The sequence below is a fragment of the Sinocyclocheilus rhinocerous genome, unplaced genomic scaffold, assembly GCF_001515625.1.
Source record: "Sinocyclocheilus rhinocerous isolate Xijiao unplaced genomic scaffold, SAMN03320098_v1.1 scaffold1156, whole genome shotgun sequence".
NCBI classification, from domain to species: Eukaryota; Metazoa; Chordata; class Actinopteri; order Cypriniformes; family Cyprinidae; genus Sinocyclocheilus; species Sinocyclocheilus rhinocerous.
Genome location: NW_015630041.1, coordinates 654,384 through 674,056, shown reverse-complemented (window position 1 = coordinate 674,056; position 19,673 = coordinate 654,384). Strand labels below are relative to the sequence as shown.

The 19,673-nt window shown below is 36.8% G+C and overlaps 1 protein-coding gene across 1 annotated transcript; it reads left to right on the top strand.

Moving 5' to 3' along the window:
* The first annotated feature begins 17,084 nt into the window (after positions 1-17,084).
* LOC107739888 (Na(+)/H(+) exchanger beta-like) lies at positions 17,085-19,212 on the top strand. Its single transcript, XM_016552134.1, has 2 exons — positions 17,085-17,186; positions 18,958-19,212. The coding sequence occupies exons 1-2, from the start codon at positions 17,085-17,087 to the stop codon at positions 19,210-19,212; spliced, it is 357 nt and encodes a 118-aa protein (XP_016407620.1).
* The last annotated feature ends 461 nt before the right edge of the window (positions 19,213-19,673 follow it).

Below are 19,673 nucleotides of genomic sequence, written 5' to 3'. Positions count from 1 at the left end.
TAGTGAGGGGAGTTTTTGGCACGTAAATCTGGCCTCTCTGGGATCGTCTGGCTGGCAGGCAGGAGCGCAGCTCAATCTGCAAGGACTGCACATGCTCTTCAAACACATGGAGATGGGCCAAAGGGTCGAAATCAACCTCAAGCTCGCATTTTGTTCTTAATAAGGAATAAATCAGGAGTAACATGCCGTGGGCAGTGAGGAGCTATTAAATGGGAGGTGATGAGGAAAGTGGGACAGTTTAAATCGTAAATGCCTAACTAGTTCTGACAGGCAACATAGCACCTGTGGGAGGGTGATGGCATCAAAATAGTTATGTCAGTTGTAAAACTCGTTGGGGTCATTCAGCTGTAAAAATTTTCTTTGGAAATTCTCACCTGACTGAATTTCACACAATATTTCAATATTGTGTGTGTGTGTGTGTGTGTGTGTGTAAGCTATAAATTATAGTGGCCCAAAGTTGTTGCCTTTTGGTGAATTTCACCATTTTGAAGACAAAATTTTTTTTTTGAAAAAAAAAAAGTTTTTTGTATGCGGATGGTTGGGGGAATATGTCCAAAATTTTACAAAATATTAATTTGTCAGCACCTTTTTCACATAAACAGTGTTATAAAAAGTCAATTGCACTGTTTTCCACACATGAAAATGCAGGGCAATCACTGGCAGTCAAGCTCAGTTGTAATTTTGCTTGGTTCATTATAAAAATGTACTATATTATATAAGGATTCAAAGTGGCCCCCATGTAAAATGTGCGTGACGGCCCTGACCAAAATCAGACCAGTAGGGACATGTTTAAATACACCTCCTTTGACGCATACAGATTGCAGTAAATGAGTCAGTGATGGATCCGTTTAAATTGGCGAAATGGATCAGTCACATGACGAGACAGCAGGAAGGTCAAACACGCACACAAAATTAGGGCCAAAGGTTTCACGAAAGGGGGCTGGGTGAATTACATAGGGGAATCCTCAAGGCTTCTGATTTCATTTCCCATGCATTTACAAAAAGAGGTTCTACATTCAAACTGGTAGATCTCACACTACAAGGAGGCCGTAGACACTTGAGAAAGTCCCTTAGGATGTTTATGTTTTGACCTCACAGTGATTAGCGGTCACCCCATGACTTCTCTTCTGACTTCCAAACAACAACTTCAGGAGTCTGAGATATTGTAGAGAGTTTAACAAAACATCTACTGCCATCTTCCTGTGAAAAAAGATACTGCATCAATGTTAATGCTATTTCATTTTGTAAAGAATATGTTGTAGGAACTAATCTATAGGAGTAGTTTTCAAAGGAGATGAGAGTGCAAAAAAAAAGTACATTTTGTGATGATGTATGCAGTTAGAATCTTTTTTTCTGTCTAAAAAAAAAAAAAAGAAGAAAAAGAAAAGAAATAGAGATCAAAGGCTTTTCAAGCCTCTGGTGATCTCTGGCTCCTGGATTTGCTGGTGTTGGGTTTTCTTACATAATAAAAAATTCTTCCCACACTCTAAACAAGCAGTTCATTTATAAACACTGTACAATTACTGGCACCGATTATACCACTGAAACTGGGAGAGAGGCAGATTGGGGAAGAAGGAGGGAGAGAGGTAGACCCAAAACGAGCAAAGCGCTAAAAGAACTGAGCAGTGTGAAGTCAAAACTGCAGGGTACACTTGAAAGAAAGTCTATTCTGATGAGACATAAAATGCCTAGTAAATGTTACCTTGTCAGAGGGAACAACCACAGTTTTTTGTTCACATAGTCTCCATTTTAGGCCTCATTTTACAATCCTAACTAATTCTGAACAAATATAGCTTTATGTCCAAATTATTTGGTAAAGAATCTTTCTTTCTTTTCTTTCTTTCTTTCTTTCTTTCTTTCTTATTTAGATGGATACGATTAACTGTTGCTGGTTTTAAAAAGAGCTGCGTGATTCTCTTGTGTTCAACAGAAAGAATAACGTAACGATAAGCACTTTCTTATGTGTACCACCAGGGGGCAGTACCGACCTTAATAATCTGCAAGCATTGGAAGCGCCACAGGTAAACTACACTACACTTGTATTAATTTCACTGACTTTTAAGCGAAACACATTAAGCATAAATGCGAGGGAAAGGTTTTTAGATCTAGAGAGAATTCAATAGTAATACAAACTCCAGTGTGAGGAATCCAGTGTAAAGACAATAGCCTACATAGACAACCTTCAAGTTTTCGATTTTCCTGTCAGATGATATTTATAGCATCATATTTATAGCAATGTTTAACATCTATCTATCTATCTATCTATCTATCTGTCTATCTGTCTATCTGTCTGTCTGTCTGTCTGTCTTGGAAAGTTCCCAGCTTTTCTTTGAGAATATTGGAGTTAGAAAATTGGGGTTTAATGATGCATTTTTAACCTTTTTTCTTTTAAGAATCTATACACTATTTGTTGGCACTTTTAATTCTGACAATTATTATTTTTTTGTCCCCCACAACACATTACTCAAAGATCATCTGAAAAAGTCAAGGATCATCTTTGTCATTTATTTCGTAGTGTAACAAACAACAGTTTTTTTTTTTAAATGGGTACTTGATGGACTGCAACAACCTTGACAAGATCAACTTCCTCTATGAACCAGACAGCAATAGAAAGATGAACTGTGACTGTTCATGGCAGTCAAACGCTAAATGCCTGATGGAGAGAGACAGGCTAGTAAATAGAAGTTAATCGGTCAGGGAGCGTGAAAACGTCCGCAGCTCCATAGAGGCTCCATAGAGGCCTACGCATCCGAGGACCCTGGAGACCATCCCTGGACCTGATGCCGTCTGACATGACGGCAGCTTTTCTGAGGCCACCAAATCAGCTACCATCCTGTGTACTTGTCATCTTGTACAGGAGAATGGAAAAGAACTAAAATATAATTTCAAGGTTGAGTATAACAGGGTAAGGGTTTTGTTCATTTTTTTTAAACACACATTTGTTATCTCTATGTGTTTTCTGTCTGTTTCTGTCTAGGCTGATTTGTACTCCCCGAGGAAGACTTGGAGGGGAGGAATGAGAGGTTGCTGAAGTTCTGAGCACTACTGATCTTCACCCAGAGATGGTGGAACTTTGCCCAGTGTCGGCATCTCTTCTCCATACCGACATGGAGAAATATATACCCACTGGGTAGGGGGAGAAATTCACACATGAAAGTCACTCAAGGACGACACTTGTCAGGGTAGTTCGGAAATACAGCATGAATGCTGGCAAGGAGAGAGGGTAAGTGAAGTCTGCCAATTTGCTGGTGCCTCATGTGGCTTGGAACCAACTTCATCTGCAAAAGTGACATTCCATTTAAGCTGCTTGTCCTTCATAATTTAACTGGACACATTTTCAAGTCACAGGGGTAGTTTTTTTTGTTGACATTACTGCGTCCTTTAAAACTGAATTATAATAAGTGCCAATTCTAAAATAAGTGAATTATTATTATTATTTATTTATTTTTATTCTTGTAAACATGTCAACTTCCAGTTTTTGCAGTAGGTGATACAAATATGAATTACAGGATAATGGATACTGATGTGTTGCAGACGCTGAATGATTCTATTTATTCATGCTGACTCCTCTTTCACATCCCCATTTATCAAAGGAGACCTCGCTGTCGCCGCTGATGCGTGGCTGAATGGAGAAATGACATGTTTCTCTGTTTGTTGAGTGACTGTATCACTTTGGAGAGCATTTGAGTTTTGACAGCTTCCTGTTGACCAATTTTCAACCTGACATTACTCTGTAATAGAAAATTGTAAGGGGTTGGTAGAGATAGTGTTTGCACTTTAGCCCTGTTCAATGAAGTCTTGTCATGCTTGGTTTATGGCTATACCTAAAGCTGCCTCATGTGGTTTGACTAGACGTGATTTGAGTCAGTTTCCCCATCTGTGGTGGCTGTGGGGAGATAGTGGGCACTAAATCAGAGTTTATTGGGCTGTTGATGTGATGGGAAAATTTTTTTGTGTATAGGGCAGCTTTCACTACTCAGGATCTCTATATATCTCCTCTTCAGAGTTGCTTCACCTTCCATTGCCAGGTATTATTTATCATTTATAGAAATGATTGCATTTTAATGACGTTCCTGAAAACTAGCTTAAAATTAGCTTTGCATAATTTTATGACCTCATATTTAATCTCCTAACAGCTTTTTATTTTATTTTTTACAGTTTTAACTGTTTAAAATTCATAATTATCAACTATTATGGAAAATAAAACAGTCTGAAATCAAATACAGTCCTTATTTTTTAAAGCTTTTTAGCAAATGTTCACACTACTCTTTTTAATACTCTTTTACTTTTACTTTTTAATAATCTTTTTAATAAATTTAAAGGGTGACTAGGGGCTGTTAAGCTCAAAAAATGATGAAAAGGAAAAGAAAAGGGGGAAAAAAAAAAACAATAAAGTAGACATTACAACAGGCAATATTTGTAGTCTTCTGAAGCTGTACAAATCTTGCTTGTGAAAAATGTGCCAAATGTAAATATGTGCATGTTCAAATTTCAGGAGATGTGAGAGGTTATGTTTGGGAGTGGGAGCAAAAACAAAAGACAGTATAAATGTTGCTCTGTTCCTGTTACGTATCCGGTCCATGAACTTCCGTCTGCTAGCCATCACACTCACTATTTAACACTCCATCTCACTCCTTCTAACGGCCGAGTATTGTATGCGTTTATCACTCTCTTAGCGATAGCTACTCTACGGAGCCTGTTTCCCTTCGATAGCCTTAGCCTAGTCTTGCCTTGTCTGTTTCCTCGTCTTCTGATTATTGCCTGTGTACTTCGGACTACCTCTCTCGTCTTGCCCTGTTCGGATACTGTTTGCCCCTGCCTGGACCTTTGCATTGTTATTGGATAACCCCTCGTGTCAAGCCCTCTGGATATTGTTAGCCGCTTATCGACCACGCCCGTTTTGGATTACTCTTCTGTCTTGCCCTCATTATACCTGTTTGCCCTTGTTCGACCCTGCCTGTGTTTCTGACCTCTCTGCTTGAATTAAAGCTTGCACATGGATCCGCACGTCTCACGTCTTGTCAGCCCCGTAACAGTTCCTTACTCAAAGCCTTCAGAACACAAATCTTATGGACCTCTTTTATGACACTTTTATGTTCTTTTTTTTTTTTTGTCATACTTTGAAGTTGCCAGCCCATGGTCACCATTGACTTTCATTTTGTCATATGGGTTTGGAACAACATGAAGGTGCGTAAATGCTGACAGAATTAATTTTTGATTGAACTATTCCTTTAAAGATTTTGAACATATCCAGTGATCACATATGGTCTTTCTCCAATGTTTATCCAAAGTTGTGTTTAAATGTAGAGTTATAAATAACACAAGTGAATCATTCAGCTCTCCAGCATTTTGAGAGCTCAGTGGAGAAGCAATGAACGCTGTTTCAACTCCTTGCACATTTGAAATGTGTCAGTATCAATAGTTCAGTCCTCTGAAACATGTGACCTATGAAAAGTTGCTTGTGTGGAGCTTCTGTAGCTAAAATGAAGCTATGGGCTCCCCTAATATGTTTCCATGAGAACAAATTTTCTACATCGTACCATCTGTAATTCCTTACATGATGCTGGATAAGATGGAATGGAAAAACACAAACTGTCAGAAATAAATAATGAAATGTTTTTCTCATTGTAGGTGGACTAAACACATGTCTTTAAGGAACTCCCCTTTGAGCCCGGCCTGTCTAGACTCATTGTCCGTCCGCTCACCGCCTGGAGATGTGAAATATTGATTAGCTCATTCACCCACATGATCCAATGCTGGCTTCTCCTGCCAGGCTTATTTAAACTGTCACCCATGAAGGGGCCCCCCTGTGAAGGCCAGTTGAAACCAGCAATCAGCAAGGAACCTGAAGGTGAGAGACTCTTCTCAAGGACTGGATACAGGGGGAGGGATGAAGAGGGAGATTTCTTTCACAATAAACATGTTGATAATTCCTTAGGAATGTCGTCATGAGAATAGTTGGATTTGAATTTAGAAATAAATTTTAAAGTTTCATTTAAAGTTAAAGACAGATCCTGTGTGTGTGATTTTTAAAGGGGAAAAAGAAACGGATGACCTGTTTTTGCTAAATCTGGCGCCCCCATACACACTCCACTTTCCTTTCAGATGTCAGTTTGCCAAGATGATGGCCTTTGAGGTACCAGATAAGTGAAAAGGTTACAACTGCAATAGCCAGCATGCTAAGCTGTGTTAAGCCCCTCGTTTGTCTGCCCAAAAGGTCATTCATTTCTTTCGCAGAAGTCAAACGTTTTGGTAATCGGTTAGCTCTCTTGTGCAGAAGCCAATGAATGTGAGTCAAGCATTCCTCCTTCCTTGTAGTTTCCCTCTTAATTTTCTCCAGTATCCCATTCATTTCCCCAGGGTTATGTGGGAAAGGATCAGTGTAGAAAATGAAAGGACCAGCGATTTTTCAGTCTCCTGACAGTACTGAGATGACAAAGTGACAGAGTGAATACATGAACAGGGATGGTGGAAAAAGGAAGGTTTTATATGTAATAATTTAATAAAACATTCATATTCATTAACATGCTGTACATTCACTTGTGAATTCACGGGTATATTTTAAAACTTTATTTTTTCTTTTGAGTTTTAAATGTATTTTTTGTTCTCACTTTAAAAAGACACATTAGTATCATTTAAAAAAAAAAAAAAATTAAATTTTGCCATGTCGGCTAATCCCAAATAACTGGTGTAAGATTTTGAATGTAAAAACAGTCAATATAGAGAGGAACAGACAGAATGTTGAGAGTAAAGAAAGCATTGACGAGAGAGTGAAAGTGAGAAAGACTTACAAAGAGACTCCAGCAGTGTTGTGATAAACGCTTGATATACAGAAATCACCCATTCAACTGAAGCTATAACACATGAGAATCTAAATTCCTGTGCTCAGAATATGACAATGCATCCAAACTAAAAGGGGATTCCTCACTTTGGGGGGGGGGGTCATATTTCAGGGCAGTAACAGGGAAGAGGGGCATTTGGAGATTAATCTCTCTGAAAGGGGCTGACGAGCAGAAGAGGAAATAGGATCAGGATCCATTATGCTTTTACAGAGCAAGATCTAAATCCTTCTCTCATTATGCTATTAGGCTCTCTTGTGTCCCAGTTTGGAAAGAATTCTCCTCCACCCAGACGTACTTATTTATTTATTTGCACGGAGAATATAGGTCACACATTTTAAGTACTACTTATACATTTTTTTATGCATTGCAGCTTTCATTCAAACGGGCACCAGCGTTTGCGAATTGTTTTTGCTGCAGAATGACTGCGACAATGTGAAACGTTATAGTTTAACATAGAATATGCTGTATAAACTCACTCAAATGTTCACCAAATCTCATGAGCTATTAGCCATAGTGTCATTGTAGTCATGAATTGAATTTGAACTGCAGAAACATGCTGAATATCAGATCAGGTATAAATGTACATGTCTAGAATTAGTTACAGAATTAAATAGTTTGAATTAAACTGGTCTGCCATTTGACTGTGCTTTGAACCCATATGACTTTTCTGCTCTTTCATTATTATACTGTAACCTGCCATATCCAAATTTTAATGAAATCCACATTGTTAGTGATAGAATCGAATCTTTTCTATTCCAGCTTTTCTCTCTTTTTGCAGCCAATTTTCCATCATGTTCTTCAGTGCCTCATTGATTCTCTCTGTGGAATGTTTGAAAAGACATCAAAGGCACTGCAATCACTTTATCATTTAATGTGTGTCCTACATGTCTGAGAATATGGCATATAGATTTCCATATGGATTCAGTAGTTTGATATTTTCCTTGATGTGGACCTAAATATGTAGCTTGTTGCATGCAGTTCGGTTTACTGTATTTTCTTCAAGTAATGCATTAATTACACCGGATTGAGTTTGGTTACAGTGGGTTATAAGGTTTCCTTTGGCCAATTTTCAATCCCATGAAGGGGTGACCCGTGAAACAGTGGGTTACCAAGATCTATCACAATTGTGCCCTCAAGCACAGTGCTCAACCCAGAGTTAAGTTGCAATTAGTGGACGATAAGCTGCTGTGGGTAAAAAAAAAAAATCTGCTAAATGACAAGCAAGAGTAGGTAGTAATTAGTCAGTTGTGTAAGTGGAAGAAAATCTAAATCTAATCTAAAAAATCTAATTCGGTTTTGAGCATGCTAAAGATGTAGAGCAAAGCTCAGCAGCTGTATACTGATGTTTCCTCACTAGACCATAGCAACCGTATTTGCTCCAGAAAAATTGCACAGCTCATTAGCAGCTAAATGCTATAAAACACACAGCATTGCCTGAAAAACGATGACCTTCACTATGAAACTAAACCTTTTTGAAATGGTTGATCCATCATGGTTTGATACACAGCTTTTGAGCCCAAGAAAGTCTGTAATACCTGGAGAAAGTTAGAATTCCCATTCATCTCAATGGCAGTTGCTTGACTCACACAGGAAGTATGACATTTGAAATGTACCATCTTTACTCATAGGAATACATGTCTAATTTTGAATGGCTGATAGTGTAGTTATAGCATCTATCAGCAGGTGCAGTAGACAGAATTCAGTGTATTAGTACACTTTACTTTGTAAGTAGAACTGTTTTGTTTTGCTTTATATTTCTGTCAATTATATTTCTGATTTCTGTGTTTGTTTGTTTTTCTCCATAAGTGTTTCGCTGAGGAGTTGAGCACTGGCAAAGCATTTCATACGAAAAGTTTTTGGTCACCTTTACTTAACATAAATTGCTCACGTTTGTGGTTAACCTTGTGGTTGCCCTGCTGCAACTTGAGTCTCATTCTCTTTATGTATGTTCAGATCTTTCTATAATGTGTAAGAGAGCTATAGGTACTGTTTAGCTTGCGGTTGGAGAGTCTCAGTGGTGAGGATTCCCTCCTGGAGCTATATGGAAGGTGGAAAAGAGATTCCAAACAAATTATCGAAAGGTATAAGGTTGTTTATATGCCCACAGTATTGTAATTGGTTGAAATATGTTAACATGCACCTTCCAAGCATTTGTTAGAAATGCTTTATATAAGTTTAAAGAAGTAGTTCACCCAAAAATGAAAATTTGTTGAAAAGTTACTTACCAAAGATACAAATGGCTTCGTCATAGGAACAGATTCTGAGAAATTTAGTCTTACTGTAAAACACTTGCTCACCAATGGATCTTCTCGTATTTTGGCCGGAAGCAACAGTTTAAAGTTAAAATGCATTAGAAATTATTCATTTATTTCATACAAACACACAGGTTTTCACTTTACAAGACATTAATTGATGGACTGGAGTCGTGTGGATTACTTGTGGATTATTGTGATAGTGAAAGTATTTTTATAAGCTGTTTGGACTCTCATTCTGACGGCACCCATTCACTGCAGAGGATCCATTGATGAGCAAGTGATGCAATGATACATTTCTCCAAATCTGTTCAGATGAAGAAACAAACTCATCTATGCCTTGGATGGCTTGGGGGTGAGTAGATTTTCAGCCAATTTAAATTTTTGGGTGAACTATTCCTTTAAAGTGAATAAGTCACAATGTCTTTAATTTCCCTGCTGAACAAAGTATGAAAGGGAAGCTTAGTCGGGTAACACTTTATAATAACTTTCATTAATAAATCATTACCAAACATTACATAATGCTTAACAGATTGTTAGTTAATATATATTCACATAGATAGAAATATGATATAATGTGCTTGTTACTGTTTACTAATGTACTTATTAAAAATGTCTTAATGATTAACAGGTCATTATTTAATGTAAATTAAAATGCTTACAAATGTCATTCAACTCAATTCATAAGATCATGCACTTTTTAAAAATCTTCAAATGATTTTGACAGATGGTTTACAATGATTAAAAGTTTCATTAATGAATCATTAACAAACATTATATAATGCTTAACTGATCTTTAGTTAATGCTTACAAATGTCATTAAACTTTCAATTCATACGATCATGCACTTTTAAAAAATCTACAAATAATTTTAACAGAAATTATACAATGACGACAAGCTTATTTGTTAATGTACTTTTGAATGCTAACAAATGTCATTAAACTTAAGTTCACATATTACCTAATGCTCTTTTTACATTTACAAATGTTGTGAAAAATGAGCTTAATCAGTCATTTTAAGCTCTTTATTCACTGAACTATTCATGTTAACATATTACTCATTAACTCATAATCACAGTCTGTATTTGGTCTCCATTTGTTGTGTGTCTACTATTTTCACATTTTAAGAAATCATTTATTAATTGTTTGTTCGTGTTTTTGCAGTACCCAATCTAAAGTGGAAACTATTCATCATTTGTAAATGTTTATAAACGTTTACTAATCATTAGTACATTTATGAGCATTGGACTTTTAGCTGCTGTAACAGCATTTGTGTAAAGGGTGGTTAGTTAAGTTTATGTAAATGCTTCTTACAGAGGTAACACACATTGAAATTTGGGTGCAAAACATGTTTTTATTGCCTCAACACTTATATTAGTATAGTATTTCATTAAACAGGGTATTTCTTGAATCATACATCAGCAGGAAAATACTTGTTCATTTATCAAAACAATGTAATATAACTCAACAGTTTTGACCCCTTACCCAACCCTTAAACCTACCCATAACACCAAACCTTATCACACCTCAATAGCAGCAAAGTGTTGTACATTAACATTGATCATTTGTAAGCATTGTAATTTACATTAATTATATGTTGATCATTAGGTAATGATTAATAAGTTTAGTAAACATTAACAAGCACATTTATCTCATGTTTAGCTATGCGAATATATATATATAACTAATGATCCGTTAAGCATTATATAATGTTTGTTAATGATTTATTAATGAAATTATTATAAAGTGTTACCTAGTTATGAAGCAAATGACACTGTATAGCTATAGAACTGATTACAGAACTGGAATATTTGAAGGTGCTGGGAAACCGAAGCGAACTGATCTGTTTAATGAAATCCTACGTGCCACAAATCGAGGTACTCCCCTGTGGAGATATCTGAAGAAAAATACAGCAGCTGTGTATGGCTTTCATCTCGACACTCTATACCTTCGCCCTGGGTTAATACCTCAATCTCCATGGAGACCTTTGTGCTATTTTGTATCTTGCGACTATTGTGGTTTCTTTTGGGACCGTTGTTTATTGGCTTTTCAGTCGTACTTCTCAAATGGAGCCAAATATAGCTTGAACAAGTCTCGATTCACTGATGTTTATTCTTGTAATATTCTCAGGGATGGAATACTCGGAAATGTTTTCTTTGAGTTTAGGCCTAATTAGCAAGGTGTGTTTGAAGAGAAGGAACATTAATCTTCTGCTGCCAATCAAAGAAATTAAGTGTTTTATCTCACATGAGCAAAGTGGCAAATAGAGCATCAAAGATGGTAAACATTACAGAAAGTGTTTTAACGTGAAGAAACAGACATGTTGTTGGTGAGTCCAATGCTGAGCATTTTCCGGCAACTTTTATGAACAGCTTGATTCTCCCCATGTGTCTGCTGCACGAGTCTGTATTTTTTGCTTGTGTACGCGGTTGAAAAGGGCAGCATGCATGTTGCCTTTAATGTTAACACCTCATTATCCTGATTAGCATCACTGTGATTATGTTAGCGCTGATAAAAACTGAAAAGGTCAGACTGAGGTGACACTTGTTCTTAAGCTTAGAGGGAATCATTAAGAATTTGCTCTGAGAATTGGTTGCTGATGTGGATTTGGGATGAAATGCTTATTTGGGAGTGTTTCTTCTTAAAAGTAATGTTGTACAGTATTGTGTTACTCATTATGAAAAGTAACTAATAATGTCTTTTAAGTGGCAAGTCACTTTTTAATGCTTTGTTGCATGCAGTGACTAATGCTGTGTTCCATTTACTTCGGAAGTCAGAGCTGGGAATGACCGTTCCAGTGCGCAAGTTGGACGCGTGCATTGTTAGCAATACCAGTCAATAAAAACACATTTTTTGCACAGATACATATTTACCTATTTTGCACAGATGTCCATGGAATGCACCATAAAAGATGTTTTTTTTTAATGTGATAGTGCATTGTATGTATTTACACAGGAGCCCCAAAACATTGATGTGTGTTACTTATTTGAAAAAAAAATTACTATATTATGGTGTACATTTAACAAGTAACGCTACTTTACTTGTTACATGAAATATGTAACATACTCTACTGGAAGTGTTTGGTTCCATCAAAAACAGAAACATACAGACAAGCCCCAAACGTTGATCAGAACTCAGCTTTTGGGATTTTTATATTGCACCACTTTCTAAGCTCCTCTGAAAGGTTTGAAAATGTTCCTCGGTAATTGCTGTGGATATGGCTTGTCAGATAGACCCACTTTCACAAAACCCAATTTTCCACGTACAATACCTTTCATCTGCACAACTGCTCCCTGTGCCTAGCACTCAGCTCTGGACAAAAATAAATTAATTATCATAAATATATGACAGAGAAAGCTTTTTAATTGCCCTGTGTAAGAAAAAAAGCCAGTTACATTTTTATAATGATCCACCCCTTCTATAAACCGATAGAAGCTCAGAGAGAAGCGACATTTCTGTTGTTTTCCTTTTTTTTTCTCCTTTCACTCTCTCTCTTCCACATCTCTTTCTTTAAATGCCACAAATGTCATTGGCAGAAAGGGACAGCATCATTATTGTTATCCTAACGACATCCTTGCTCTTTTATTAAGCCAGAAGAGAGATTTCTCCTCCTCCTCCTCCTCTTGACAAAAGTGTGTTCATTATAGACTGTATGCCTCCTTTTCCCAATGTGAAGCTCAGAACAGAGTCTCAGTACAACAAGCCCTCATTCTAATACTCCTACACCTGGTTAGACAACCCCACACACCTTCACATCTCCTGGGTCGATAGGGGTTTTGAAGTATTGAGGGTGATGACCTGAGTGGAAATCAGTAAAAATACCTTGTAATTGTATGATATCGTGAATAATTGTAATCATCGTTATAATACATTATAATACTTATTCCTTCATTGTTACACCTTTTAGAAAGAATAATGCATTAAAACACATGACGAGCAATCAATTTCACATGTAACAAGGAATCTGCATATATTATAATGCATTTTAATTATTTATGAAAACATAATGCATCATACAAGGCTTCAAGTAAAGTGGTACTAATAATTCAAACATTTAAAAGTCAAGTGAGACCTGTAGTAGTAGACTTCATCTTTAGTTTCGTTATTGCAATATTCTTTAAAACAATTTATATATAAATTATTGATAATATAATTGCATGGTTTCTAATGCTGTGTGGGGGCCCTGTATAGGGCAGGGGTGTCCCGTATAGCAGTGGGTGAGAAACCGATCGTTTACAGTAGTAAAGATGGACTCTTTGGACTGGAGGAGTGACATGATAGTGTAATGAAGTAAAGTATGTGGGTGTGTGTGTGATTGTGAGAGAGGGATATGAATGAGTGGGTGGTTGTGCTCTGTGTTGGTGGGCTCAGGGTGAGGAGGTCAGCTCTCCATGAGGTCCGCTCACAGCAAACACACTCCTCCACAAACAAGACTCCTGGCCAATCCTGACTCCGCTTATCTGCGATGTGTTTCCAGTTTTTGTGAGCATCTCCCTACGCACCTATCGGCTAATTCCAATTTAGCCATTTAAGAGCTGAGAGATGCATTCATCCTGAGAGTTTACATGTTGTTGATACCTGATATAATAGCAATAATGTACAAATATAACAAATTTAACAATGCACATAGTATTTTTTTTTTTATTAAAGAGTTTAAGCATCTTAAAAACAGTGGCACTGGTGGTCACACAGCATGTTTTGCAGCTGGGGTCAACTAAGAGTGGGTTTGTTCTGACTACTCTCTAGAACTGTAAAAGTGTGTGAAATAGGTTTAAAGAGATATTCATAGTTGGTTGTAGGGTTTCACTGTAATATCGTATTGTGTATGTGTGTTATGATTGAGCTATATACGTCTGCTAAATGCTAGTTTGTGTTTGTGTTTCTACTGTCGCACACTCTAAAAAATGCTGGGTTGTTTGAACCCAATGTTGGGTCAAATATGGACTAACCCAACTGTTGGGTTAAATTTTGGTTACATTTTTTAATTAGCTTTTTAACCCAACAGTTGGGTTAGTCCATATTTGACCCAACATTGGGTTGAAACAACCCAGCATTTTTTTAGAGTGCAGGAATTAAAAAGCCATTCTAATTAAAACAAGTGGTGTTAGATGTTACAATGTGTGTAAAAAGCTAAATATCACTTTTATATGAAATAGTGACTTAAATCATATCCATGTGAAAGCTTAATTTAATTTTACATGGAGCAGGAAAATACCATTTTGAGATCACATGACCAGCCAAATACTACTTGCTTATATCTGTGAGGTGTCAGTAAAAGTTCAAGATAACTGCTATATTGGCCAGTGCAACATAAATAAATAAAAAAAATACTAAAGTGCAACTTTAGTGATTCTTTCTTCTTTTCCCATCTAACCTAGTTGTGATGACTATAATTATCAGTGATTACTGATTATGTATGAATGGTATCTTGGGGTGCATTAATTAGCATTTATACATGGAAATAAGGTTGTTCATTCAGGATTATCAAAAGTAACAGGCTGATTTAACTTAACCGTTAGATAAAAACTTGTAGGAATAATTATCTAATATAAATGTCATCCTTATCTCTTAACTGCCACATAATTCTCTTAATTGCGGAGACAAGGCTTGCAGGTAATGAGGGTCCAGATAAAGGGCATCATGGTAGTGCCAGTTTCAAACACGATGCTAAAAATTAAATATTAGATAAAATAGATAAAGAAATAAGATAATAATAAAAAAATCCTCTCTCTCTATCTCTGTCTTTTTTTTTTTTTTTGCTGTCATAAATCAAATCAAAGGTCCTTTAATTTCACCTTGAGGCTGTGTTTACAGTGAAGTATGGAGATGTAAAAATTACAAAACCTTTGCTCTCTTTATAGAATCAGTCACAGACCTTCCTTAATCCAACATCATCCTACACGTCGTGCATGACCTGATGGTGAAAGGTTAAGAAAGGAAGAAAGGTCAATCTATCTCATTACTCGATGATTTGTCCTCAGATATAAACTATATCTAACAATGCAACAAAATTATTTATAAAAAATAAAAAATTCATATAAAGCTAAAATAAAATGTAAATATTAGATGTACAACTTAAATGCCAATTAGAAATGTTGCCTTGGTTCCTAACTAAAATGAGCAAGTTTACACAGAAGTAAAATTACTTAAACTAAAACGTGTGTGGGGAAAAAATAAATATATGTCTTTTCTGTTTTCATTGAGATAATACACTACTTGGGTATTATGGGTTTCAAATCAAATCCTATTCTATACATTTTTTCCCCTTCATTGAATATCATGTTTTACTCTGAAATGCTTGACTTTATGAAAGTAAATGGGTTGTGAAAGCAGTTTTCTTTGAGGTACAGTGGACACAGAGAAAGACAACTTAAATACTGCTTTTCTAGTAGCTGACTTTGTTCTGCTGTTTTGTCTATTTAGTTCTCACCTACTTAAGTTATTTTCTTTTTATTTAAATATTGTTTTATAAATAAATATGGGTGGTCTTTTGGAAGCAAGGAACCAGTGAATTTAGATATTTTTGCTGCTGGCCTCGACCAGATGGCAGAATCACCTCCCCTCCCACACAGCTACACACACACACACACACACACACACACCCTCAGCAGAGATGCTTGCACCTACACACAGCAGACTCGCTCATGCACCATAACTGGTCCTATCAGTGGTCCTATCGATGTACAACCTATACTGGCTCACAGCATGTATCGGTAAAAAGACACAATCTAGCCCAGACATGAATCAAAGGTCTCTCACATTGCTTAATTGTTGCCACATTGTCAATTATTGCATAATTGTACAAGCAACAGAGCAATTTATGAGTTTAACAACTTGTCACTGAGTGTTGTGTAAGGACTTTTCAGATTATCATTTGAGTTTAAAATGTTATTGTATTAGGAAAGCAGGCAAAGACATTAAACTAGTGTTGGAAATTGGTTGCCAGGGATGACCATCAAATACACAGGTTATTGTATTTATCTAAAACTACCTGACCAATCAGAATCGAGTATTCTTGAGAGCTGTACAGTACAGATGCTCATTATGCCAGATAATGTAAGTCTGGTTTTGAGATTTCATTCTGAGTTTTATACATAACTCCAGTAATTGAGGTCAGTATGAGTGATGTTTGGTTGATTTTTGTCATTATATTGAATTACTAGTGTGTTTAGGGAATGTGACTGTGGAGATTTGATTGACAAATGAGGGCTTTATATTTAATGAAATTTAGATTAGTTTGATTGAGGTGATGACAATGATTGTACAGGTCTATTTCATTTTTTCAATTCGCAGAGGTTTCGTCTTACTTCTACCCTGCTGAAATTATTTGAACAATTTCAATGTGACCTCAATGTTGGAGCATGTTTTGGAAATATTTTCTCCAATTTTGAAAATATGAATTTGACACCATATTGACACTGGTTTGATTCTGTTGAATGGTTTGGTTTGGTTTGGTTTGGTTTGATTTAATTTTCATTTTAGGAACAAATAAAATTATTTTATCCAGAATTTTTTGGTATATAGACTTGGAGGCAGTTGATTACCCATAACGCACTAAATCTGTAGCTCAATGTTAATTGTTTATTGTTGTTTTTAGTGTGCATTTTAGATTTTAATTTGAAATTTTTTGTTATATTGAGGGAACATATTTTCCATTAATGTGCTTGTTATAGATATAGATATACTGTTATTTCACCAGCCTTTAAAAAAAAGTTACCATTGATGAGAACCCTGTTGTTTTAATGGTTTAGGGGTTGTTCTCATTCATTACTAGTCTTGCATGTGCATGTTTACTTGAATGTTTAATTTATTGTTTAGCTGAAGTCTAACTCTGTTTATGTGTTAAGGGTTGTTTGTAATAGTATTTGTTATCATTATTGGAGGTTTTGTGTCTAGTACTATTTGTCCTCAGAGATAAACTTGCATCTGTTGCTTCAAGAACTGGCTCTCTTTTGGAGAACTGGACAGGTTTTGTCCAGATTGACTGTCGATGTCCACTCTACTGCTCTTGCAGAGACTGGCTCTGCTGCCTTCCTTCTGTGAGGGACAGCAGAACCAGGTCATCCACGCAGAACAAACTCTTGATTTGAGTGTCACATAGAATGAGACCTCTCTGTCTCTTAAACTGGACAGATAAGAAAGTACTTTTTAAGACACCCTGTTATTTAAGAAAATGACTCGATGATTGCTGTTTCCTTTTGTCTGGAAGATATCTTCACCTCGGGTCACCTTGTTCCACTTTACTGTAAGTCTGTAATTTAGTATTTGGATGGCAAAAGCACTTCCAGAGCAAAACTTACAGCTGCCCAGGTAGATAGCAGTAATCATAACACATGTCCTTGTGCCCATATCTGACCACAGCATGGGGAGATGGATGCTTGTTATCTGGTTTGACTGGACCAGAGCTGTGCTGCTCATGCGGGCACAAATAGACCGCCAACTCCCACTGTCCACCAGCCCCCTTCTACCTCAAATCCTCTCAGATCACTCTACCCAGCAAGTCTCCTGTTTGGACAGCAGCGTGAGCCCTGTCCCTGGTCCAAAGCCATGGCTTCCTCCCCTCTTCCCACCTGTCAGGTGCTCTTGGCCATTTTAATGGGGGAGGAAAGAGAGGGGAGGGCGACAGCAGCCAGCCTGCCGGATCCAGCACCTGCCTGCCTGCCTCTCCGTGCCAACCTTTACGGCTGTCTCTCAGCTCCGCTCCACTTCCTCTAAGCCAAGACTCCCGGCAGGTGTCCCCACAGAATGGAGATCTGTCCGAGACACCGTGGCGGTCCGGCTCGTCTCGTCTTCTTTGGCTGTTGTGAGAGACAGAGAGGTCACACATTTCCACGCACATTCACGGATCTCTTTTTCCTCAGTCGTGGAGAAAGTCACAGAAGTGTCTCTTTCATGAATGTGTGACTTATTAACATTCATAAAATCACATAGCTTGTCAGTTCTGTCGAAATTACTTTGTGAAAGATGAGAATCTCATTACCATGATTACATAAAGCATTGTTTTGCCATTGTTATTTCACGCCATGTGTGGTGAAAAAATGGGAAATGCAATTTGTTGTGCTTGCAATGTGTTAATGAGGCTAGCAAGCCTTTAGCGAAATGTGCAACCACTACACTGCATGAAACCGTCGAGAGACTGAACAATTACACAAACAGCACAGCTTTTGAGAATAACAGGCATCTGTATATCATTATAAGATAGATTCATTATGATTTTCATAACAAGTATCAGCTTTAAACATTAGTGCAACAGTTTCTGTTTCGCTAATGAATGTCTTGAAAAAAATATGATAGTGTAAGTTTTTAATCTCTTTTACAATAAACAGCAGCGAAAGTATAATAATAAGGGCCATTCACACCAAGGACAATAATTGTAACTATAAAGATTGAATAATTCGGTAACACTTTACAATAAGTTAGTTAATGTATTAACTAACATGAGCAAACAATGAACAATACATTTATTACAGTATTTATTAATCTTTGTTAATGTTAGTTAATGAGAATACAGTTGTTCACTTGTTAACACTATGCCCGGTTTCAAAGACAAGGCTTAATAGCCTAGTCCCAGACTAAAATGCATGTCTGAGCTCTTTTAACTGAAAGCAGCTTGCACTGACTGATCTTAAAATATGTCAGTGCCATTAATTTGTCTCAAGATGCACACCAGTAATGCTTTTTTTCTTTTCTGAGGCACATTTCTAAAAGATGCTGAAATGTCCTAATTGAACTATGGACAATCCTGGCCTAAACTAAGCCGTGTCTGTGAAACCAGGCCTGTATGTTTTGTTAAGCTGCCTGTGGCTCTAATGCTGTGGATGCTGTTCATTTCTGATGCACACTTCCTGGTGTTCTGTCTGTAGGTGCTGTATCATCTCTTTGAGGAGTACAGCAGTGTGGGCTCGATCACTGTCATGGATGTGTTTCTGGGTATCGTGTGTTTTCTGGTGGTGTCGTTGGGCGGTATCGTGGTGGGTGCCATCTACGGCATCCTGGCAGCCTTCACGTCCCGCTTCACCTCGCACACGCGCGTCATCGAGCCTCTGTTCGTCTTCGTCTACAGCTACATGGCTTACCTGTCAGCGGAGGTGTTTCATTTGTCCGGCATCATGGCGTAAGTCACCGCTTCATTTACTAGCAGTGTCATTTCACTATCATTGAGATACCATTACAGTGTTTTGCTAATATTTTGAATTATTTTTTATTTTAAGATTTTTTGTTTTTATTGTAATTTGAGATTAAGTTTTAGTCATTTTTATTTTAGTCTATATATTTTTTATACATTTTTTATTTTTTATATATATTAAAAAATATATATATTAAAAATATCTGTAACACTTTATTGTAAGGTTCCATTAGTTAATGTTAATGTGTTAACTAACATGAACAATGAACAATACATTTATTACAGTATTTATTCATCTTTGTTAATGTTAGTTAATGCAAATACAGTTGTTCATTGTTAGTTCATGTTAATTCACAGTGCATTAACTAATGTTAGCAAGCACAACTTTTGATTTTAATAATGCATTAGTAAATGTTGAAATTAACATGAACTAAGATTAATAAATGCTGTAGA

Excerpts from the sequence above, each read along its gene's own strand:
- LOC107739888 (XM_016552134.1), top strand. The coding sequence starts at position 17,085 with ATGTCCACTCTACTGCTCTTGCAGAGACTGGCTCTGCTGCCTTCCTTC. Across the intron at positions 17,187-18,957 it reads AACAAACTCTTGATTTGAGT|GTGCTGTATCATCTCTTTGA; the intron begins GTCACATAGAAT and ends TTCTGTCTGTAG.